The sequence below is a fragment of the Notolepis coatsorum genome (assembly GCF_963971535.1).
Source record: "Notolepis coatsorum genome assembly, chromosome: 7".
Lineage (NCBI taxonomy): Eukaryota > Metazoa > Chordata > Actinopteri > Aulopiformes > Paralepididae > Notolepis > Notolepis coatsorum.
In genome coordinates, this window is record NC_140171.1 from 47,585,606 (window position 1) to 47,610,447 (window position 24,842).

At 43.3% G+C, this 24,842-nt stretch overlaps 1 protein-coding gene across 4 annotated transcripts in view; it reads right to left on the reverse strand.

Moving 5' to 3' along the window:
• The window catches only part of rab11fip4b (RAB11 family interacting protein 4 (class II) b), a 167,671-nt gene that overhangs the window by 42,637 nt on the left and 100,192 nt on the right, over positions 1–24,842 (reverse strand). For all 4 annotated transcript variants that reach the window (XM_084318655.1, XM_084318654.1, XM_084318653.1 and 1 more), the window contains exons 3-7: positions 19,533–19,718; positions 15,425–15,559; positions 11,170–11,202; positions 5,371–5,470; positions 4,616–4,719 (exon numbers count right to left, since the gene is read on the reverse strand). In XM_084318655.1, the coding sequence (XP_084174781.1) occupies positions 4,616–4,719; positions 5,371–5,470; positions 11,170–11,202; positions 15,425–15,559; positions 19,533–19,718 (558 nt within the window). The remainder of the gene's footprint in view (positions 1–4,615; positions 4,720–5,370; positions 5,471–11,169; positions 11,203–15,424; positions 15,560–19,532; positions 19,719–24,842) is intronic.

Here is a 24,842-nt window from a genome sequence, read left to right on the forward strand (position 1 = left end):
TAAGGCAACTAACCTATGAAGCTATGCTTGGTGACAAGTGAGTAAAAGAATGTTCTTTCTCAGACTGTAATGACAATGAACAGTGAGTTCACACATTAACAGGTTTTCCTGTTTTAACTGGCCGTATTGAGGGTAAAATAGGAGGATTGTGTTTTCCCCCCCCGGTTCCCTGGGGACTTTATCACCTCCTATCAGACATGTTGTGCATTAATTGTGTCTTTTGTGTGGTAGGGATACGATGTGACTCTTAGCTTGATTGCTGAGGTTGTGCTAAATCTGCTGGAGAAACTTATTTCCTAAAGGGAAATTGGTTTGGTTGCTGTCATGTGTGCTTAGCAAGGCCTGTGGTCGATACTAATCAAGAATGATGTATTCTCTCATTGTGAAAAAAACGGCGTTCCTCTGTTGAGTGTTTTTGCCATTTTTTGTAGGTGATGATGGGTTGTGTGTGTCATGTGACCTACAACTGGGTTGTACTGGCCACAGAAGCACATGTGTATGTTGGACCGGGGTTCTTAGAGCCTTCTCTATTCTGTGTTTTTCCTTAGTAAAAATCAGATAGCAGGTTAGCTCATGCGCTGTGTGGAGCTGTGAAACGCTTCATAGAGCTGACTATGACTGTGTCATATTCTCTTTTTGTCGTTACGTCGTATCATGGGTGTGGGGTCGTAAAGGGGTGAACTGGTAACCTTTCCTCTCCCCATTGTTCTGTCGGTCAGGGGTACACCCCCTGTCCTTCAAGGTTCCCGTCGCGTGGCGGTTCGGCACGTTACGGGGGGGGGGGGGGGGGGGGGGGGGGAGGGAGTTCCTGGTCCCACGGCCTGGTATATTGGGCGTGTGCACCGCAGGAATTCCCCCGCCATAGAGTACGTCACCGTGCGCGTCTCTGTTGGTAGGACTTCCGTGTGCTGTTCAGGTCCATGTGATGGATCTGTTTTCAGGGGGGGTGGTCAGGGCTCCTCCTCACCAAGCGCCTACTCAGGCCTTCTGTGAGTTCGGACTCCTTCTTCCATGTGAGGAAGCCTCCATCGGAGTACAGAGCCTTCCTCCTCAGATTGTCAAAGTGAGTGGACCCTCTAGAAGGGTCCTTTTCTATTGTATGTATATTCGATTCGATTCGTTTATTGAGTGTGTATGGGTTCGGTGCCTCTTCCCCGGAGGCCCTAAAACCAGTTTTTTACATGGCTCAAGGTGCAATATATTCTTTTCAATCTGTACAGCTCGCGTGGGAAGTCTCTCTGGGGATCCCCGTCTCTTTCCTATGGGAGGGTGGTGGGATGTAAAAATGTGAACATTTTTTACCCCGGCTGTGTAGACTGGGATACATACTGTTGATGCTTCCTTCTTTCTATTCCAGAAGTGTTGGAGTTAGGGAGTGTCACACCCCTCTTGTCGTTCCCCTGGGCGCCTTGGGGATTCAATGACAGGTCTAAATAGCCTGTTCATTGATGGGGGTGTGTCCCGACGCATGTATAGTGCTAGCTCGCTGTAAACAGGCGATTGACTGGCACGCCTTGGTTGCTTGTGGTTGAAACAGCGTTTTTATAAAGCAACTGAGATGGGGGTTTTTCCTCTTCCGGCGACCACATCCCATGACCTGGGTGGGTTGTCGACGGATTCTCGTTCATGTCTGGGGGATGATGACGGGATGGATCTGAACATATTTAGTGGGGTCTCACGCCCTTGGGGTGGGCCACCAGGCGCGGTTCGTCCGAACGTCTGGGTGGCGCCTTCTTTTCATGTTAAGATCAACACGCATATCTGCCCTTCTCCTGGAGTAGGCATGTCGGCGTGGTTAGGGCACGGGACTGGTTCTGGTCACGCTGGTCCAGATCGGTTGAACCCGTTGTCCGCCGGGGATGCAGATCTGCTGTTCTGGTACCCTGAGGGACTTGGGCTTTTTTCAGGGGGAAAAATGCCAGGTCGGTCTGGGTGTCACAGGGTTAAGCGCTATGGAGACCCTGGTTGGGTATGTTTTTACTCAGCACTGTCGTCATGGCTTACAGCCATGCCATTCTGTACGCGCTCGATCTCGTCGGATCTCGGCCGCTACACAGGTTGGTCCTGGTTGGTACTTGGTTGGGAGACCGCCGGGGAATACCAGGTACGGTGTGCTTAGGGGCTGGTTCTCCATTATTTTTCGCTCCTCTCTCACGCATGGCGAAGAGGGGCCTGTGGGGGTGGTTTTTTGACCTCCTCTGGTGACCCTGTGCTTCCCGTACCGCCAGGCCCGGTCCGAAGTGATGTTTGCGACCCGTAGGCCTGGGTTAACCCTTTTTGGAAACTGAAACACTTGTACTGCGGTATAGCCGGTGTATACCCGCAGGTGTGTTTTGGAGTTTTTTCTTGAGGGGTTATAGGAACAACCACCGCATTGGGTAACACCGAGGTGGTTGATTCCCTGGTGTGTTGGAGCAGTGTCAACTCCCGGGTTCACCGGTTGAGGGTGCCCCTGCACGTTCATGACGTCTGCCAATCGTGTCAGCCTTCTCTGCCTCGACCCCTCTGGGTGGGGGTTGTTGAATGGAGGCTTGGTCATGCAACACCGCCAGCTTACGCTCCTTCCGCCGGGGCGGCTGTGTTCAGCTGTCCCCTCTGGCGCCTGTCTCGTCCGCAGTCTCCAGGCTAGGGTTAACAGCCTGTTGCCTGGTTTTTCCCCGGTGCGCTGCCTGCTTCCGTTGGTTAACCTTTTTTGTGTGCTTACGGCCATGCTGACTGCCTATTCTGCAGGGTCAGTGTGCCAGGCGGTGTACTATTGGGGGGACGGGGCCCGCTCGGCTTACGGCCATACCGACCTGAACACGCCCGATCTCGTCCGATCTCGGAAGCTGGGCAGGTTCTGGCCTGGTTGGTTCCGCCTGGGAATACCAGGTGCAGTAACTGAGGGGCCTTTGTCCGAATACGCTGGCGATGTGGGGGGCGGGGCACTACGTGCCCACCTGGTGGGGTCTTGATGCTGGCATCATGGACTTCTCCGGGCCCCCATTCTAGGGAGTCCAGTCCTTTTGGTGGGTCTGGGTCTTCCTTCGTGCTCCGCTGCTACGGCCTTGCCACGGGGTTGGGTTTGCCCTTGACCCCGTGATTCTGGGGGCAGTAACGAGGTTGTTCCTCCGTTCGTTCCCGGGTGGCATGCGGGTTGTGCGTGTGTGTAGTCGTGGGGTCAAGCCACGGTCTGCTCACCCTGTGCGTTGAGTTGCTTGAGTGCCTCTTCGCACGGTCGGGTCCGTCGCCCTCCCGTGACGTCCCTAATAGGGGGGCTACCCTCCATTAGGGGGGGTCGGGGGGGCTCGGCCCTCCCTGTTCTGATGGTTTTGGGGGGCTGTCAGCGGGGTGTGTTTGTCAGCCAAGTGGCTCCGCTTGGCCTCCCTTGTGCAGTAGCGATGCCAAGCTAAGCCACTAACGATACAGAACGTTAGGTTATGACTATAACCAAGTTCTGTTAGTTAGGGGCGATGCTTGGCATCGGACGGCCGCTGCAGCCCTTGTCCTCACCTTGTGGTGAAAGCTTGGGAAGGAGGAGAGCAGGTGACCACACACCTGCTTATGAAGGTAAGCTGATGAGGGGTGTGGTCAGACTAATACTGGTATTAGAGGTACATTTGTGGTTTATTCAGTACGCGTGCACGTACGCGAGATAGTGCAGTAGTAGCGATGCCAAGCATCGCCCCTAACTAACAGAACTTGGTTATAGTCATAACCTAACGTTATTTTCCATTACCATTTGTTTGCCACAATATAGGGTAAACAATATTTTAATTGGCATACCAAAAGGTTACTTGCACTGTTAGCATCATCAAAACCACTGGGTATTGCTAGTTGCAAGCTAACAAGGTAGTTAACTAGCTAGTATCTAACTAAGAAAGATAAAAGACAAATCCATTATATCAGGATATCCCTTTAAAGGTAGAATCTGTAATGTCGTCAAACAGCAAACAAGCAAAAGAAGACAGGACTGCGCTTTGTTTAGAGTTTTTGTCTGATGTGTGGATTGGATTTCAGTGGATATAGGGGAGCAATTGCTACTGCTGGCCACACCTCAGGCTCTACCAAGAGAGCTCTGGAGAAATTCACAGTATAATACCGGTAAGTTACTAAATTCCAACCCACACGTCAGACCAAAACAAAAAAGTTAACAAAGTGCAATACCAAGCAGGGATTTTCCCCCTGGAGGTCACTGTTTGATGGCATTACAGATTATACCTTCAAGCCTATGACCTAAATTATGACCCAAAAACTTGGGACCCAGATAAAGAAGCTTTTTGTCATGTGGGAAGAATCTATATACAGACAAACAATTCATTTTACTGCAATACAACACAGTGAAACCTAAGTTCCTTAAACACAGGATCACCAGTTTCTGGATGAAACAAGGCAGCATGATGAACCAACAGAACAAAGGTTTATTTACTCATATGTGACGACAGCTAAGCAAACACGCAGGTACAGTAAGAGATATAAGACAATAATGTTGTGTTATAACTTAAGTTGTTAAATTGTCCTTTTGAGAAAATCCACTTTAAAAACATACATGTCAAAATTCAGTTTTTGTTGAAATACCACCTTAATAAAACACTATTAAACTCAACTCAGCTGTTGTAAATTCAAGCTTCTCTACCTGTGTACCAGCTGTGTATTATCCAGCTTCAGCTTGGACTTCAGGTCTCCATTCATCACACTGTCATGTTCCAGCTCAGCCACCTTCTTCTCCAGAAAACTCACCTGACAGAGAGAGTGAATAGAAGAGAGAGAGAGAGAGAGAGCGAGAGAGCGAGAGACAGAGAGAGAAAGAGAGAGAAGAGAGAGATTTACATTTTTGCCACATGTAGAGTACAATGGAACTCTTACTCTCTGGCTCAGTCCCACAGCATAAGAGAATACTAAAGGCAACAGTGATAATACAGTACAATAAGAAAGTTACATCATAATAAAATATATACAGACAAACTGATAATATGCAGACAAAAAAGAAACAGCAACGAATACTGTGAAAGAAACTATATAGTATACAGTTGCAAAGTATACAGCATAATTAACTAACATAGCTATACAGAATAACTGTAAAGTATTAGTATACAGTATAGTCTACAGCGGCTAAAATGCAGTATACAGTAATCAGTATGGTATAGTTGGGGTGTGTTGTTGTTCAAGGTCCAAATTCAAGTTATGAGTTAGTATTCAGAAACTGTTCTCGAACCTGCTCCTCTTGAGAGAGAGATAAGGGATTTCTCTCACATTCTGTCTGAGCTGAATATAGCACAAGTTATGATTCTGTTAGTACTATTAAGAGCCACCACAGCTCGTTAATTTTGAATCGTGTACCGTACAATACAGTACCAAACTACCAGTAAAGACACAGACACACACACATACCTTCTCGTTGATGTCGATGTCACAAGAGTCGATGCTGTCTCTGAACAAGTCCTCTGTGCTGCCATTACTGCTGCTTAGGTTGCTGTTGTGAAGCAGCTGCCTGCATGCGAAAGCACAGACGCTTAGGAATACATTCAGGTGGCACTGTATGAGGAATACATTCTTGTGTGCTTGTGTATAAGTGTGCGCCCCGTCCAAGTCCTGCTGTCAGGTGCCTGCTGCGGGATATAGCTTAGAATGATGCTGCCACACATACTGTAAACATGTGCATCAATGGCACAGTGCACACACGCATAGGTGCAGCAAATGCGCACATGGAGGCAAGGATGCATACATGCCTGTACACACGCGTGCACACACACACACAGTCAGTCAGTCACTCAGAGACGTGCACTCACATTGACATTCACACAGTGCTGTCCCTATGCTACACCCTCTCTAACTAATGGGATGACTTCACATCTGCCAGACTCCTCTCTAGGGGGCATGAAAGGAGAGGAGAGGAAAGGAGGAGTGGAGTGGGAGAGGAGATGAGAAGAGAGGAGAGGAGAGGAGAGGGAAGGAGAGAACAGAGAATGGAATGGAAGGGAAGGGGTGGAGAGGAGAGGAGAGGAGAGGGGAGCAGTGGAGTGGAGCAGAGAGGAGAGAATAGGAGCGATGAGAAGACAGGAGAGGAGAGAAGAGGAGAGGGAAGGAGAGAACAGAGAATGGAAGGGAAGGGGATGAGAGGAGAGGAGTGGAGAGGAGTTGAGAGGAGTGGAGTTGAGAGGAGTGGCGTTGAGGAGTGGAGTGGAGTTGAGGAGTTGAGTTGAGAGGAGAGGAATGGAGTGAAGAGGAGTGATGAGGAGAGGAGTGGAGAGGGAAGGAGATAACAGAGAATGGAAGGGAAGGGGATGAGAGGAGAGGAGTGGAGTGGAGAGGAGTTGAGTGGAGGGGAGAGGAGTGGAGAGGAGTGATGAGGAGAGGAGTGGAGAGGAGAGGAGTGGAGAGGAGTTGAGTGGAGAGGAGAGGAGAGGAGTGGAGAGGAGTGATGAGGAGTGATGAGGAGAGGAGAGGAGTGGAGAGGAGTGATGAGGAGAGGAGAGGAGTGATGAGGAGAGGAGTGATGAGGAGAGGAGTGGAGATGAGTGGAGAGGAGAAGAGTGGAGAGGAGTGATGAGGAGAGGAGTGGAGAGGAGAGGAGTGGAGAGGAGTGATGAGGAGAGGAGTGGAGAGGAGAGGAGAGGAGAGGAGAGGAGAGGAGAGGAGAGGGGTGGAGAGGAGAGGAGAGGAAAGGAGTGGAGAGGAGAGGAGAGGAGAGGAGAGGAGAGGAGAGGAGAGGAGAGGAGAGGAGAGATGAGGAGAGGAGTGGAGAGGAGTGGAGAGGAGTGATGAGGAGAGGAGTGGAGAGGAGAGGAGAGGAGAGGAGAGGAGTGATGAGGAGAGGGGTGGAGAGGAGAGGAGAGGAAAGGAGTGGAGAGGAGAGGAGAGGAGAGGAGAGGAGAGGAGAGGAGAGGAGAGGAGAGGAGTGATGAGGAGAGGAGTGGAGGAGTGGAGAGGAGTGATGAGGAGAGGAGTGGAGAGGAGAGGAGTGGAGAGGAGTGATGAGGAGAGGAGAGGAGAGGAAAGGAGTGGAGAGGAGAGGAGAGGAGAGGAGAGGAGAGGAGAGGAGAGGAGAGGAGAGGAGAGGAGTGATGAGGAGAGGAGTGGAGGAGTGGAGAGGAGTGATGAGGAGAGGAGTGGAGAGGAGAGGAGTGGAGAGGAGTGATGAGGAGAGGAGTGGAGAGGAGTGGAGAGGAGTGATGAGGAGAGGAGTGGAGAGGAGAGGAGAGGAAAGGAGTGGAGAGGAGAGGAGAGGAGAGGAGAGGAGAGAGGAGAGGAGAGGAGAGGAGAGGAGAGGAGAGGAGAGGAGAGGAGAGGAGAGGAGAGGAGAGGAGAGGAGTGATGAGGAGAGGGGTGGAGATGAGTGGAGAGGAGAAGAGTGGAGAGGAGAGGATTGGAGTGGAGAGGAGTGATGAGGAGAGGAGAGGAGAGGAGTTGAGGAGAGGAGTTGAGAGGAGTGGAGAGGGAAGGTGATGATAGAGTATGGTAGAGAATGAGAAGAAAGAAAAAAAGATGAGAGAGAAAGAGAGAGGAAGAGAGAGAGAAAGAGGGAGAGGGAGAGAGAGAATAGAAGCAATAGGTTAAATAAAGGCAGGACTACTCAGATGAGACAAAAAGGACAGAGGGCAGTAAAAGAGGAACAGTCCTCATATAGAATCCATAGATCTGCCTGGCAGTCCATGTCCTCTCTCCCATTAGAGTGGATGGAAGTAGGACAAAGACCCAGATACACTGTCTTCAACTCACTGCTATGCTACCGCCTTTACTACACTACAAGACACTCATAATGCTGAACTTGGGTTTATTTGAATATTTAAAACAAGAATGGTTTAACCCATACGGTCATGGCTACATGTTACTGTATGTGTGCTAGTAGACCACCATTACCTGCCATTCTATAGGCCCGTTTTGATCAATGCCATAACTCTGCTTCCCAATCCAAAACTGTGCGTGAATCGTTTGGAGGTGAAAAGAGCTCTCAATCATTTAGTGTCGTCTCCACAGCTCTCATTCTCTGCTGCAGTGAGCATTAGAGCTGGGTCAGACTCAGGACCTTTGGTGTTTCATTCTCTCACACGCCTGTTATTGGTAAAAATGTTGTACTAACACATTTACAAAAATCTGTCTCCGTAAGTGGCCAAGATCTTCGCAACTGGGTTCCCATGAATGAAATACGTCACTCATTCTTAAAGGGGAACTCCAACATTTTGGGAAATTAGCTTATTTAACATCTTCCCTTGAGTTAGACAAGAAGATACATACCTTTTTGACCAACATTGACCAAACTTGATATGCATGACCTTGGTGGGCTCTAGGTCAACTCCTGAAAAGGGGGTCAATGTCAGACTTTGCAATCAAAAGTTAGGGGGCTAATAACCCTTGCCATAATTTCAGTGCGCCCCCTAACTTTTGATTGCAAGGTCTGACATTGACCCCCTTTTCAGGAGTTGACCTAGAGCCCACCAAGGTCATGCATATCAAATTTGGTCAATGTCAGACCTTGCAATACACTGTAAGGCACTGTAAGGCTACTGTCCTGCCTCACTTCCAGTGATGAAGCTAAGCTATGCTAACGGAGCGTCTATTCCCAAAGCTAAAATGCACGCACAGAGACAAAAAAGGTATGTATCTTCTTGTCTAACTCCAGGGAAGATGTTAAATAAGCTAATTTCCCAAAATGTTGGAGTTCCCCTTTAAAGGAAAACTCCAACATTTTGGGAAATTTGCTTATTTAACATCTTCCCTGGAGTTAGACAAGAAGATACATACCTTTTTTGTCTCTGTGCGTGCATTTAGCTTAGGGAACAGTTGCTCCGTTAGCGTAGCTTAGCTTCATCACTGGAAGTGGGGGGGGGGGTTTTAGAGCCTGACGTTCTCTACAGTGCCCTACAGTCACCAAATACACTCCAAATACAACTCCAAAACGTTCCTGTAAACATGTTGTGACCTGTGTATTTACCACGTGGAGAAATACAAAATAATTGAATTAGACAATTAAGTTTTCTAAGCAGATATACTCTGAACTATTTTTTGCCGAACGACTCCTCTCTGCGCGCAGTCAGTGATTTCTACGTGGAAGCTGTGTTTGTTTACATTCTCATTCATTCAAAGGATCCGAACCGATTGAAGTTTATGGATACCATGACTTAAAATCCTCTTGACGATTAACACTTTGGTCGCCAAAAACGCCTTACCACGTCATTCCCCGCCATGCTCATTCTGCCAAAGACGCCGTACCACGTCTTTGATATCAATATTTCAAAAATCTGTGATCGCAATCATATTTCTCCCCCGGAGACTTGAGATCTACTGTTGATCCCCTCTCAACTCTCCAACGGTTCAAGAGCGCCATTTGGTGGCCGATCGGCGGATCGCTCAAACCGAAAACCGGAAACGGAAGCTGGTGCTCATTCCAATTCGGTCCGATCACTTGCTAATAGTCCCAGGACTCGAGCTAGACACAATGGATAGCAATCCGTTACCAATAACTCGATAAACAACATGATTTGGACGTATATACTATTATACAACCTGGAGATGGATCGCATATTTCAACATCCCATAATAGGAATATTTCTGCTCCACGCTCATCGCCCAACGCTACGAGGAAGCTACGGTAAATTTCAGCGTTATTTTTTTAACGTGTTCGATACAAACTGCTCTAATGATCATATCACCCACACTAGATGAATCATCTAACGTTGGCCACGGAATTATAAACGACCCCCCCCCCCCATCCGGTCAACATCAGATGATAAGTAGTAACTTCTAGAAGCACGTCCATTTGAAATTTTTATCTCGCGCAGATTGCTATCAAACTGTATTTGATCATCAATATAATGCATTTAGGGCTATAAATCACGTTCTGGAGAATGCTGCAGAAAACGATAAAAACACTTATACTTTAGACCGTATTTTAGTATGAATAATATATTATGTGAATGAAAAAGTATAACGTTGCTACACCCTGAACAATAGATACTTGACGTTGAATGGGCCATAGTAATGTCAATTTAGCAATACAATTTAAAAAGTTATAGCCCTGCAAAGAAGGGGAACTTCTCCATAGACAAATAGAGCTGGCGTGGGATGGTTTATTCTGAATATAAGCCTGGCGACCAAAGTGTTAAAAGCCTCCCCAATTTAGAAAACAGTAATCCAATGGCTGGTATTGATAATATACTACTAACTACTGTACGCTCGGAGCTAACCGGAGCTAATACTAAAGCTAATATAATGACTTCCTTTCTGGGGGTTTTCAAAATAAAAGAGCGACGTCTATAGCAGCGGAATACGTTTATTTTGTACATTATCTAACGTTAACACGAACCTAAACTAACTTTAGGTTAGTTGTAACGTTAGTTTAGGTTCGTGTTAACGTTAGATAATGTACAAAATAAACGTTTTATTAGGTATTATAGTAGTAAGTCCTACATATTAGCATGACATCTCATTTAGTAATGTCAACACTGAATGACTGCGCGCTTGTCAAGAGCCAATGGCGCAGTCGTTCAGTATTGACATTACTAAATGATGTAAACCTCCAGCCCCTTGACAGCCCCACGTGTTGTTGACTTCCAGATACTGTATAGTAGGGGTGTAAAGGTACACGTATCCGTACCAAACAAGTTTCAGTGTGTACCGTACCGTACCGAACGGCTGTGTAGTGTACCGAACGAATACAACGGTATGTTATTAATTAATGTTAACCACTAACGACCGCCCACCGGGGGCTGTTTTTTTCACAATCGAATTATTATTATTATTATTTTTATTTTTTTACAAGTCGATTGTTAATTTCAATATAGAATATTCGTTGACAGCCCTACAAGTACAATTAGTTACTGCACACTACATCACCCCTGAGTGGAACATGGAAAGCCAAACTTTCCCCCACTGTACCGAAAACCGTACCGAACCTTGACTTCAAAACCGAGGTACGTACCGAACCGTGGTTTCTGTGTACTGTTACACCCCTACTGTATAGTGACTCAACCTTGTCGTTTATAGACCTTGTGCATGATAAGGAACTAATCTCTCCTTATATGATTATCTGTGTGTATACAGAATGTGTATTCATTAACCAATGACCTGCCTAGCTTAACAAACACACCGTTGAGTGTTGTACCTTCCAATGACCTGCCTGCCTCAAAAGAATGAATACATAATGCAGTTCTGCAAATACACACAGGTGAGTGATCCAGTACCTATACATACCTTCCAAAAGCTGTACTGGAGATTTTCCTGGGGCTGGATAGGGAAAATGCAAAAGAACAATCCCAGTTAATTTCTTCACTGCTGAATGCCATGGATGTGTCTAAACACCAGATCTTAATGTGGTTTGATAAAAGAATAATATAATAAAGATAGTACTGTGGTGTATTCAGAGCTACAGATAGAGAGGTAAGAGAGAGATAGAGAGAGGTTGGAGACATAAATGTTAACATAATATTTTCTGCTGAGTGCACTGACTGACGGAGTTTTTATCAGCTCAGCAATTGTCTGAAAAAGTGGAAAGTCTCTTTTTAGACCTTGTTCTGTCTGCGTCTGGGTTTCAATTGGATTAACTAAAGTGAGTACACATCCTGTCAAGACGGGACATATGCACACTGTCTGTACTAAGATAAAATCGTATGTGCCAATACCCATCATTTGTAGAATAGTATACATTAGTATAAGTAGTTTTAAATAAATAAATAAAATTGTCTAATACATATTTAAAGAAATATAAAAAAGAAAAAAGATTTAAGAACAAATAAAACTGAGGTATGAACACTAGTGTGTATATTAAATTCAGTTTTGGACTTTTGAGTATATACATATGTAAAGATAAATATATATGTTCAGATAACACCATCATCATCATCATCATCATCATCAACAGTATAACTTTAAAACCTCCACAGTGGGGGAACCTCTACTGCTACTTTTTAAATTGTGCAACTGTCCTATTGGCTTAGGATTCCTATCACACAGAAACAGCAATTTCTTTCACTTTGTTAGAATGCTTTATAACAAAGTGCAGTATAACAATAACTACAAACCCTCTTGTAAAACATGGCAAATTCCATACACTTACAGAAGATGACATCAATATCACATCCTAACAATTATTGAATATAGTTTTAAGAAGACACCCTGGCGTGTGGATGTTTTACTCTAGTATAATGACGGGGCCTTTCCTCAATCTATGCCCCTCTGTCCTCTCCCACTATGGACTAGGAGATCCATACGTTTTCTGGCTTCAAATCAATCTGTGTTTCTCTACCATCCATCTCTGTCTGCACCACTTGTATCTATCCTATTATCCTCCTCCCTCATCAAAATTCATATCTCTCTCTCTCTCTCTCTCCCCCCCAACCCACCACCCCTCATTCGTTCTCTCAAACTTCTTCCCTCTCTCCCTTTCTCCTTGTGACTAATCACTTATTACCCCTGCAGAAGGTGTACGTTTAATTACAAGAGCCATGTAGAAACACACAGAGAAGTTTCTCCAGGGGGAAATCCTGCAGTGTTAGCAAAATTAACCCAAGTGAAGAGGAAAGAAATTACTAGACTAGAAGACCTCCGCCAAGGCTGAACAATCTCCCCACTGCAGTTACTTTCACACATAGGAAACCCTGAGGGCCGGAATCAACTCTCTCTCTCTCTCTGTGTGTGTGTGTGTGTGTGTGTGTGTGTGTGTGTGTGTGTGTGTGTGTGTGTGTGTGTGTGTGTGTGTGTGTGTGTGTATGTGTATGTGTGTGTGTGTGTGTGTGTGTGTGTGTGTGTGTGTGTGTGCGTGTGAATCTGTGAGTGTTGTAAATTCCCCACTATTTGTCATACTGTGTATTATTATTTCCATTCAGGCACTACTTTGGACAGCCCAGGGGTATTCTTAGTCCTAGTCAGGCATCTCTCTGGACAGCCCAAGGGTCCTTAGTCTGGTAATTAAATACAGGTGGTGAATTGCCGGCACCCGTGTTTCCATTGCAGACCGAGAGTGCATTCCTGAGGAAGTAAGTTATCAACAGCCTCCAAAATGTAGTGCCTGTGGTTTATGTAGAGCCATACGAAATCCGCGTTCACGGAATCGCGGATGGAATCGCGGAATTTACCAATAAAAATGGAATCAACTGTAAACGTGGAATATTGCAGAATTTGCCCTAATCTGGACTGAAATTCTGTGTTCAGGAGAACATGGAACGTTTGGTGCAAAGCAAACACGACCGGGGACGCTACAGCGTGTTACACACAACACACAGTAATATCCAAGCGTCTAGCTGTTTCGGTGTTAACGTTAACATCGGAAGAAATTCCACACTTAGCCCTAAATTCAGAGCAGCGCAGTATCCTAATGACTTTTATATGACCGGCGATAAGGTGTTTTGCAAATTCTGTCAACATACCGTGGACTGGACTCGCAAAACACGTGCAAAGATCACTCTCCAAAAGCCATGTCAGGAACACGGAAAAACACTGTGCTTCCCAAAACACACCAGCGCTCTAACGATGATCCCTGGTGATCACAATAGATACAGCTAGAGGGTGAGGCTAATCACCGACACTATTGTGATTAAATAGCTATGTAATGTTACAGTACATAGGACTACAGATGGAAATGATAGCTTCTAAATCTGGTGCACCCATCTATTTGTTTAATGCTAATTATTGTCAGTACACACTGTCCTTTATAAACAAAATAAACTAAAGGTGCCTAAATTATTCATTACTATATTTCATCACAATAGAATAGATATAGCTAGGCTACTTGCATTGTGATAATGTCAGTAGTAGCTAGCTGTATCTATTGTTTACACTTGAAATGTGTATTTTTATTTTGTCACAATATTATTTGAAAAATATTGTGTAAAATTGAACTGTATTTCTGAGTTGCAGCACTTAAAAACATTAAATGGACTGTTATCTGTTATCTTATTAAATTGTGGACATTTATTGATTCACACTTATTAAACACTATTTCTGATGGTAAAATGAGCGTGAAAAGCAAAATACAGAATTCTGAAATATTAAAACAGAAAAAAACTGAATCTGGATTTCTTTTAATGTTATTTGGAAAAAAATAAAACGGATTTCATATGGCTCTAGGTTTATGCTAGATAAATGTCATATGTAGCCTGCATTGTGTGTTGTTGGGATGCTGTGACTTATGTGTATGATTATGACTTGGGGTTTGCTGCTTTGTGTTGCGTTTGGTTCGTGCCGCTAATTGAGCTAATGCTAGCCAGCTAGTTATGCTACATATGGCATATTTCCATTGGCATGTCAGCACTAGCGTTGGCTCGGTTGGCCGCATGGACCGGACATGGCACGGAGTAGCAGCTAGTCATGGTCATACATATGGGTCACCTAACGACATAATGCAGGCAGTGTATAATGCATAATACATGTGACCTTTACCTCTGCTAATATGCTGTAGCATCTTCAGTTGTGTGTGTATTCTGGATGCCATTGCATTCTGCTAATTAATTTGTTCTGTTTATCTGTTACAGAAACCACTCGCTCAATCACTCTGAAATACCACTCACTCAATCTCTCACTGTTTCATCCAGCCTTACAACCTGGATGGAAATCACTGAGATATCGCTCATTCACTCATTGTTTCATCCAGCCTTACAACCTGGATGAAAATCACTCTGAAATACCATCACTCTGAGAAACCTCATCATCCTCTGATCCTTGATACAACATTAAAGTACAAAGGACTGTTCTCTGTCTCTGTGTCCACTCTCTGACCGCGGTGTGCCGTTCTGGATGAAGTGGCTCCAGCAAACGTTACAAACAAACATTATATCTTCAATAGTGAGCATTTGTGTCTGTGTATGTGTGTATGTAAAAGTCAACACAACTATTTGTGTGTGTGTGTGTGTGTTTGTGTGTGTTCATGTGCTTGCAAGGGCATGGATCAACTGTTACCACCAAAATTATATAACAATCAATTTGTGTGTGTATGTGTGCGCATGTGTGTATTGAGTGAGTCAACCACAACATTAACAATACCACAACCGTGACACCCCATGTATCTTCTGTCGCTTACTATTTCAGCAGATAAAATGCAGCTGCAACCCTGTGTAATGTATAATGTGCATGTGTCAGTTATATCTTGATTCAAGTGTGTATTTTGTGTGTGTGGTTATGCGTGTGCATTGCGTTGGGTGTGCTTGCGTTTGTATACATAACCATGCATGAATGTGTATGTGCACGTGTTCCCATCAGACCCATCAGTGTATGTGCACATGTTCCCATGAGACCCACTGAATGAAATAGCATCATGACTTTTTGTATTAAAAGAAAAGGTCATATCACATTGTAATTTGTACCGGAATACTAAATGCCATTATACTGTAAAAACTAAGAAACATAATGTGATGAGTGGAGAGCCCCCAGCCCTAACTGCATCTTTACAGATGATGTAGCTGTATATCATGTGCTGATGTGAACATGAATAAATACGTGTGTATATCTACTGTACCTGTTGGCTTTGAGGTTTTTGAGTCTTGCCTCCAGGTCGTTCAGCAGGTTGACTTTCTTGCAGCACTGGGAGCAGTAAACATCCATCTGCTCTCCACTGTACAGCTGACGCACCTTCCTAGGAGTCTGGCCCGCACTGCACACCACAACACACACACACTTAAATAAAATAGGCATGAACAGTAAGAACAATCAATGGCCTATGGATGGCTATATGTACTATGTACATGCTTGAATGTGTGCATGCTTGCATGTGTGCATGTGTGTGTGTGTGTACTGAAGTGACCTTGGCACTAATCACTATCCCATTAGCAGAGACAGCGTAGGGTTGTGGCTCAATAGGCAGAGCCTGGACATGTACAATAGTTAGGACTTATAATTGATCTGGCTATCTGCCCAACACTAGCACTACATCTAAACCAGAGAAGAGGGGTGAGATAGAGAGATAGGGGGGGGGGGGTATAAAGAGGGAGAGAAACACAGAGAGAGAGGGAGAGAAACACAGAGAGAGAGAGAGAGAGAGAGAGAATTTCGACAACACTCCTTTCCCATGGAAAATGATCAATTGTCTCATGAGACCACTTGTAAAAAACACACCCTCTTTTCAACTCACTGCCAAAGAACTACGTTTGTCTGCTTGGCATGATGTCCATACGGGGCAGTAATACCGGTCCAATAGATGGAGGGTTAATCCCCCAAGACACAGCAGGGCTTTTGATGAATATTGATGTCCACAGTCAAGAGCCTAAGCCTTAAGGTAATGAAACTCAGAGTGGAGCCGCCACAAGTATATAATGTATTCTATGGTTGAAGTGAGTGTATAATGTATTCTATGGTTGAAGTGAGTGTATAATGTATTCTATGGTTGAAGTGAGTGTATAATGTATTCTATGGTTGAAGTGAGTGTATAATGTATTCTATGGTTGAAGTGAGTGTATAATGTATTCTATGGTTGAAGTGAGTGTATAATGTACGGAAGCGTATTGCTGCCACACCAGATCAGTATCATGTTATAACGTGATAACTTCTTGTTCATAAAACGTTTCACGTGTGCGCCGTCTGCGAGACCGGAACATTGAGGAATATGGCTCATTTACACGATTTGACTAAGTGCTACTTCATGCTTGGGTTGAGACATGGCGAGATTCTGCTATTATTGAGCACGGTGGATGATATTGTGATAAGTATGCGTACACTAAGAAGGATGTTACAATGCATGGGGCTGTACAGAAGGAAGAATGAGTCTGACCCTCTGGAGGTAGCATCATTTCTCATTGATCAGCTGGAGGGACACAGGCGGCTCCATGGATACAAGCTACACCATCTCACCTGCATCCAAGCTGGGTATGTTGTGACCCAAAATACAGTGAGGCATTTGTTAAAGCGTCTAGACCCCCGTGGTGTTGAGCAAAGACGGAGAAATCGCCTGATGCGACAATTGCTCCATTTATACATATGGCTTTAATTTGTCGTAACAGTCAACATGCCACAAAATATTTGGCCCAGGGATATGCGTTGCATCAGGCAATTTCTCCGTCTTTGCTCAACACTACGGGGGTCTAGACACTTTAACAAATGCCTCACTGTATTTTGGGTCACAACATACTAGAGCTGACCTCTATTAGTCTATTAGTATGTGAGTAACAAATTGTAAAGCACTTTGGATAAAAGCACTATATAAAAAAGCAGCCATTTACCATTAGTCGATTAGTCAATCGACCGAAAGGAGCCGTAGTCTAATGCAAAACAAACAAAAAAATATATATTTATAATTATTTAAAAAAAAAAATCCAAAAGCAAAGAGGCCTAGAAGCGTGGCTAATGCTAATGATGCGCATACCAGCGAGGCTAACTGCCTAAGAAAACAGGCACAGATGCACTGAAAGAGGATTTCACCCATCTAATGAACACACTGACTAGACAAATATCAAGATGTATCCATCAGTGGACCAATTGCATGCTTTCGCAGAGGACAAGAAGCCTTCAGTAGACTCCTTCAGACATTAAGCACCCCCCACAGCCCAATTGGAATGATCAAAAAAAATAATATATATATATATATATAATATATATATATATATATATATATATATATATATATATATATATATATAGTTTAAATAAAAAAATAAAAAAATAATTTATAGACTATCTGCTAATTTTGGCCAATCAAAGTCGACTATACAAATCGACTCGAAATTATCGTTATCGGTTACATTTTTTTTTTTAAATGTATTTAACCTTTATTTACCCAGGCAAGCAAGTAAGAACAAATTCTGATTTAATTTATTGTGAAAAGTATGCATAATGTTGTGTTAATTCCACAACAAGAGATATGTAATGTTAATTACCTGAAATTATTCAGTTTTTTGGGGGGGGTGAAAGAATGAATGAAAACTTTATTTAACAGATTGCAGAATGGGTACAATACAGTACGGCTCAATACACACAATTGTTAACACTTTCTGCGCCAAAAACGTCGTACAACGGGTTTCAAGTTCATGCGAATTCTGCCAGATCACGGCGTACAACGTTATTTTGATCATATTTCATATTTTCGCCATGGTATTCTTATTTCACTCACGGAGCCTTGTCTGATGCTGTGGGACTCGGCACAACTCTGCAACGCTTCAATACTGCCACCTGGTGGATGATCGGCGAGTTGCCAAACTGGATATGCCGGTTGGATATCGGTGAGTCTCCTAATTACGTCCGGCCACTCGCATATCATCCCAGGACTCTAGCCACACACCGTGGATATGGATCGCTGCCATAACTCAATAATCGACATGATTTGGGCGTGTATTAGTATTATACAAACCGGAAATGGATCGCCTCGATCCCCATCAAATAACTGGGATCTGTTTGCTCCAGTATCATCGCCCAACGGTAAGAGGAGGCTGCCGTGACGTTCAGCGTTTTTGTTTATTATTATCGATGCAAACTGCTCTGATCTATCACCCATACTACATAAATCATTTAACGACGATCACGGAATTATAAACCCCCCCCCCCCCCGGTTCATCCCCGCACATGATCAGTCATAACGTTTAGGACCATGTACAGTTGACATTTTTTATATAGCGTGGATCGGTATCAAACGGCATTTGATAATCTAATATATGCATTTATGCCTATATCTCACGTTCTAGGACGGTATTTTCGTATGAATGTGTGAATGAAAAAGTAAAACGTTCCTACATCCTGAACGATAGATAATCGATGTTGAATGGGCCATAGTAATGTCAATTTAGCAATACAATTTAAAAAGTTATAGCCCTGCAAAGAAGGTAAACATCTCCATAGACTTAGACTGGTGGCAGTGATCAAACATTGATGGATATAAGCGTGGCAGTTAATGTGTTAAGGGGATGCAGACCAGAGAAAGACGTTTGTCTTGTTTACATCAGGGTCCCCCATTTTCAATTCATAGTGAGGGATGAAGTGAGGGAAACCCTGCATATATCGGTATCGGTTGATATCGTTGATCTCGGTATCGGAAATTAAGAGTTGGACAATATCGGTATAGGTAAAAAAGCCAATATCGAACATCCCTAGTTATAACGTGATACTGATATTTTTTTTCTGTTTCTGGTGTGGCAGCAATACGCTTACGTAATAATGTATTCTATGGTTGAAATCCTTTAAACTCAGGGTGTTTTGCTTTTCACTGCGGAAAGTTATAGAAACCAACCTACCCAAAGAGATATGAAACATACTGATCTGGGATGTACGATGTGATTCATGTTTCGTCAACAAGGTGGCGAACATATGCCGGTATTATACTATATGGACACAGTTGTAGGCTTGAATGACACCCACACATACAGTACAGTAGTATCAGTATGTGTACCTTGATGTCACTACTGTAGTGACTTTTCAATTGCAAATGCTTTAAGGACTAAACTCACCCCAGTCCTTAACCTGCTATACATTATGCTATTTATGACTGGACAACTGTTTCAATTGCAAATCACCATGTGGCACCATTCATGTTTCTACACTAAAATATGTGCTAGGAACTGGAGACTATGGTACAACACACACGCAAAAAAATTTGCAAAACTGCAAACACATTCTCTCTGTGTCTCTGCCTCTCTCTCTCTGACCTGGAGGGGACGGAGGAGCCCAGGTCGGAGTATCCGTTGGTGCGTGTTTCGTCGTCAGGGCAGGGGCTGCTGGGAGTGTAGTCCGGCTCCTCCCCCACTCCGTAGTCTTCAAACTGTTCCTCGTTCAGAGAAGCAGAGGAGCGTGTCGACAGGTCAGAGGTCACCGATACACTAGTATGACCACACCTGGAGGGGTACAGAGACATTTGTTTAGGCCAGTATCTTCAACTATGGGTTGGGACTCAAAGAGGGTGGCTTTCAAGCTTAGTTTCCGATGGGACCCCTCATGACTAGAATATTAGTATGTTTTAATGGCCCCCCATGACTAGAATATTAGTATGTTTTAATGGCCCCTCATGACTAGAATATTAGTATATTTTAATGGACCCCTCATGACTAGAATATTAGTATATTTTAATGGCCCCTCATGACTAGAATATTAGTATGTTTTAATGGCCCCTCATGACTAGAATATTAGTATATTTTAATGGCCCCTCATGACTAGAATATTAGTATGTTTTAATGGCCCCTCATGACTAGAATATTAGTATGTTTTAATGGACCTGTCATGACTAGAATATTAGTATGTTTTAATGGACCTCACATGACTAGAATATTAGTATGTTTTAATGGACCTCTCATGACTAGAATATTAGTATGTTTTAAATTTTCATTCAATCAATCAATCTGCGCGGTGATTGAATGAAAATTGTATTAATAGATTGCAGAATGGGTACAATACAGTACAGCTCAATACACACAATTGTTAAGGGGATGCAGACCAGAGAAAGACTTTCGTCTCGTTTACATCAGGGTCCCCCATTTTCAATTCATAATCAATTGTAAGTAAGGGTGCACCTAGCACCGTGCAATCCATTATTATTATTTTTTTTTTTTTTATTATTGCAAAACAAAAATTATTAAAAGTCAGTACTCAACACACAATGCATAATGAAACTAACAATCAAGGTGGCTAAAATGACATGAAAGTACAGAAACAGAAAACAAACAAAAAAGTCTATAATAATATTTTACCGTATACAGTATATATCCAACGAAATTACCAATTATACCAATGCCTTATACAGGATATACCCCTAATACCTATTTTCTAAAACCCTACACACATATGCTCCAGCTCGAACCCCCCCCTCCCGGACCCCTCCTTGGATAGTACCTCCATTATCCCTCACTCCTAACCAGACACTACCATTATAAGCTAGCTTTTATTCTCTCCACCACTTCTAACCACATTGACATTTTGGATTCGTTGAGACCCAGAATTCTTGCTGTAGATATTTCTTGATAAATCACATCGAGATATGTAAGAAACCAAACCTTCCGGCACATTTTTTCTGGTTGAAACCAGCGTGATGCGATCAGTTTTTTAGCTACTGTGATACCCGATAAAACCAATCTCTTTAGCTGTGGATTTACTGCAAACTCAAAAACATCATTCAATAGTAATACAGAGGGGTGTACTGGTATATTCCAAGATACGAGTTTTGATAATTGATGGGTCACATCTTTCCAGAATGCCTTAACTGGTGGGCAGTCCCAATACATGTGCATAAATGTCCCTTCGTCTCCATTTGTACATTGGGAGCATTTTGAGTCTTGTTTAAGACCCATTCTGTTCAGTCTTATAGGAGTCAAGTATGTCCTGTGAATATAGTTAAGATTGATTTGTTGATGGTCCGAGTTCCTTGATGTAAGACGGACATTTGCCCATGCTTCTTGCCAATCAAAGTCACTTTCCAGGTCTGGTATATCCCTCCTCCAGACAGAGTCTAGTTGGAGGGTTTCATACAAGGACGTTAGTAATTGATAATAAAAACCTGATACAAAACCTCTCGCTGTTTCTCTTTCATAGAAGAATTTGTGGTATCTGTGGTGTTCAACTGGTATGTGTAATGGAACACCGTGAGTCTTCAAACATAGGCGTAACTGTATGTAAAAACAGTGGACTCTGTGAGGTTAAACTTTGTGCATATTTCTCCATAACTACAAAAACCTTGGTTATTAAAAATATCCCCTAATGAGTGTATGCCTTGCTCTTCCCATATAGGGAATCTTATAGGACGTTTTTCAATTAAGAGTGCATTGTTATTGAATAAGGGAGTGTGATTATGCCATTTTTGAGGGTTAGGATATTTTTTTTGTGTTTCTCGCCATATCCGGATTGCATGGGTAATTATGGGGCCAAATTTCCGCTCACAGTGCTTGATTGGTAGTTTAGTGTGTGCTAAGTCCTTCAGTCTATGTGGGGCTACTATGTTTTCTTCCAATTTTCTCCAGGATACCAATGCCTGGGGATCAAACCATATTGTCAATGGTCTTAATGTGTATGCCTTAAAATATTGTAAAAAATCTGGAACTGCCATGCCACCGTCTGCTTTATTTCTCTGTGCGGTGGATCTTTTTATGCGAGGTGGTTTGTTATTCCAAATAAATTTGTATGTGGAGGAGTGTAATCTTTTCCAGTAACCCTCTGGAGGGGGTAACGGTAGCATTGAACTGATGAAGTTGATTCTAGGTAGTACATCCATCTTAACTATTGATACCCTTGCCTGTACTGAGTTTTTAAGTTTTGCCCACCTGTCCAGGTCGTCTTTGATTTTGTTCTGTATTTTTGTGTAATTGTGCTTCACCGTTTGTCTTATGGTGGGAAATATTTCCACACCCAAGCATCTAAAATGTTTTACCATAGGTATCTCACCTGGGAGAGTTGTATCTTTTTTTTGCATGGGTGTTAAGTGGAAGGAAAGCCAACTTCGGCCAATTTATTTTAAATCCCGATAAATCACCAAAGTTCTCTATCAACTTGAGTAGATGAGGCAATGTGGTGTTGGGGCTTTGCATGAACAATATTACGTCGTCCGCATATAGACTAATTTTATGTTGTGTGCCCTTGATTACGATTGGTTCTATGGATTGGGATTGTCTTATATATTGTGCTAAAGGCTCTAATGATAGATCGAATAGTCCGGGACTAAGAGGGCAACCCTGTCTGGCTGAGCGTGATACCGGAAAGATTTTGGAGATGAATGTACCTGTTGTAATCATGGCCGATGGGTCTTTGTATAATACTTTAATCATATCAATGAATCCTTTTCCTAACCCCATCCTTTCTAATACTGCCCATAGATACGACCATTCCAGCCTGTCAAAGGCTTTCATAGCATCCAGGGACAGCATCGCCTTAGGTATGGTGTCTTCTTTGTCTGCATCTAGTACGTGCAGTATTCGTCTTATGTTATCAGTGATCAGGCGACCGCTTATGAAGCCAGTTTGGTCCGGATGAACTAAAGACGTCATATGCTTTTGTAATCTGATGGCTAATACCTTAGAGTACAGTTTGACATCGGTTCCAAGGAGGCTTAAGGGTCTGTAACTACCGCACTCGGTGGGGTCTTTGTCTTTTTTGAGAAGGACTGAAATGAGTGCAATATTGTCGTGTTTATGGAAGCTCCCCTCCTTGACTGAGTATAAGATCATATTTAGTAATAAGGGTCCAATTATGTCCCAACAAGAAAGGTACATTTCTGATGGGATACCGTCTCTTCCAGGAGCCTTACCATTTTTCATTTCGGATATGGCCTTCTTGAGTTCCTCTAGTGTGATCGGTGCTTCTAACTGTTTAGCGTCATCCTCCGAAAGTTTAGGGAGAATAATTTGATTAAGATATGTGTCCATTTTGTTTTGATCAAAGGTCGTTTCTGATTTATATAAGTCGGAGTAGAATTCTTTGAATGTATCGTTTATTATTTTGGGGTCTGTTACAAGTACTTGTTGTTTTCTAATGGCAGTTATATCTGCAAATTTTTCATTAATTCTTAATCGCATGGCTAATAGGTGACTAGGTTTAGAACCTTGGGAGTACTGCTGTTGTCTTGTGCTGCGTATTTGCATTTCCGATTGTTGTCTGTATATGGCATTGATCTCTGTTTTTAGTACGTTAACTTGATTTTCTAGTCTAGTTGAGTTGTTGTATTTTAAAGAATTAAATAACGTTGAGTAAAGCGTTTCCAGTTCAGACAGTTTTGTGCATTGATTCTTGTGCATTATGGAGGAAAATCTATCAGTGAAATCCTTGATCATACCCTTTACCGACATCCATATTATTCTGGGGTCTTGCACCGCGTTTGCATTCTCCCGTAGGAATACTGTGAGAGCTTCTTTGAGTTGTGTAATGAATTCCTTGTTATTAAGCAGCATCGAATTAAAACGCCATCTTGGGGCCCGGGAAGATAGTATACCAAATGTTGCTTTTAGTAGTAAATAACAGTGATCTGATAGTGCATTGGGTATCATTTCCACTTCATATTTATCAAATAGTCTCGGGGATGCAAAGACATAATCAATTCTGGATAATGTGTTATGTCTCGCCGATCGACAAGAGTACTTTCGGGTCGTGGGATTAAGTGAACGCCATAAATCATTTACACCTGTAATCTTTGACCAATCCTTTAATGCTTTAGATGAATTTTTTTGTTCGCTGGAAAAGGCGAGGTAAGATTTGTCCATCCTTGGATTCCAAATGGCATTAAAATCCGCACAATCCATTATTTGTGGATCTAGTATTGTCTATTGTATGGAAATAGTCTTTGACTATTTACCTTTTTGTTTTTTAACCCATTCTCCGACAATCACGTGTTAAGGCGGGTTTCTCCGCCATGCGTTGTCTGCCAATAACTCCGTAAGGCGTTTTTGAGATCAATATTTCATATTTTCGTCATGGTATTTATATTTCACCCACGGAGTCTTGGGTGATGCTGTCTGAGCCATCACAACTCTGCATCACAATACCGCCACCTGGTGGCCGATCGGCGAGTTGCCAAACCGGAAGTGCCCATTGTAGCTCGGTCCGTCCCGTATTTTCATCTGGCCACTCGCTTATCGTCCCGGGCAGGGCTTGACGTTAACTTTTTGGCTCACTAGCCACTGTGGCTAGTGGTTTTCCAAAGTCACTAGCCACTCAGCATTATCACTAGCCAAAAATCCCCGCACTCGTGCCCCCACCCAAAAAGTTATAAATATAGGTAATTTCTTCTTCACTAACCCCTGCTGGGGACAGTATCATTGTAATCATACTGCTACACGCCAACTGTACAACTGTGCTTCTGACTGTTGACTCCATTGTTTACTACTGCCTGCGACCAGTGACTCAGCCGCAAAAGGAGCTCCAGTTGGGGCAACGGCTGACTGGGACAAGATGGAGGGTGTAGATGTGGAAGAGTTGTGTTGAACCTAGCAATTACATTGTTGCTCCAAACGCTGTGAACATTATCATTGACACACATATGCCTT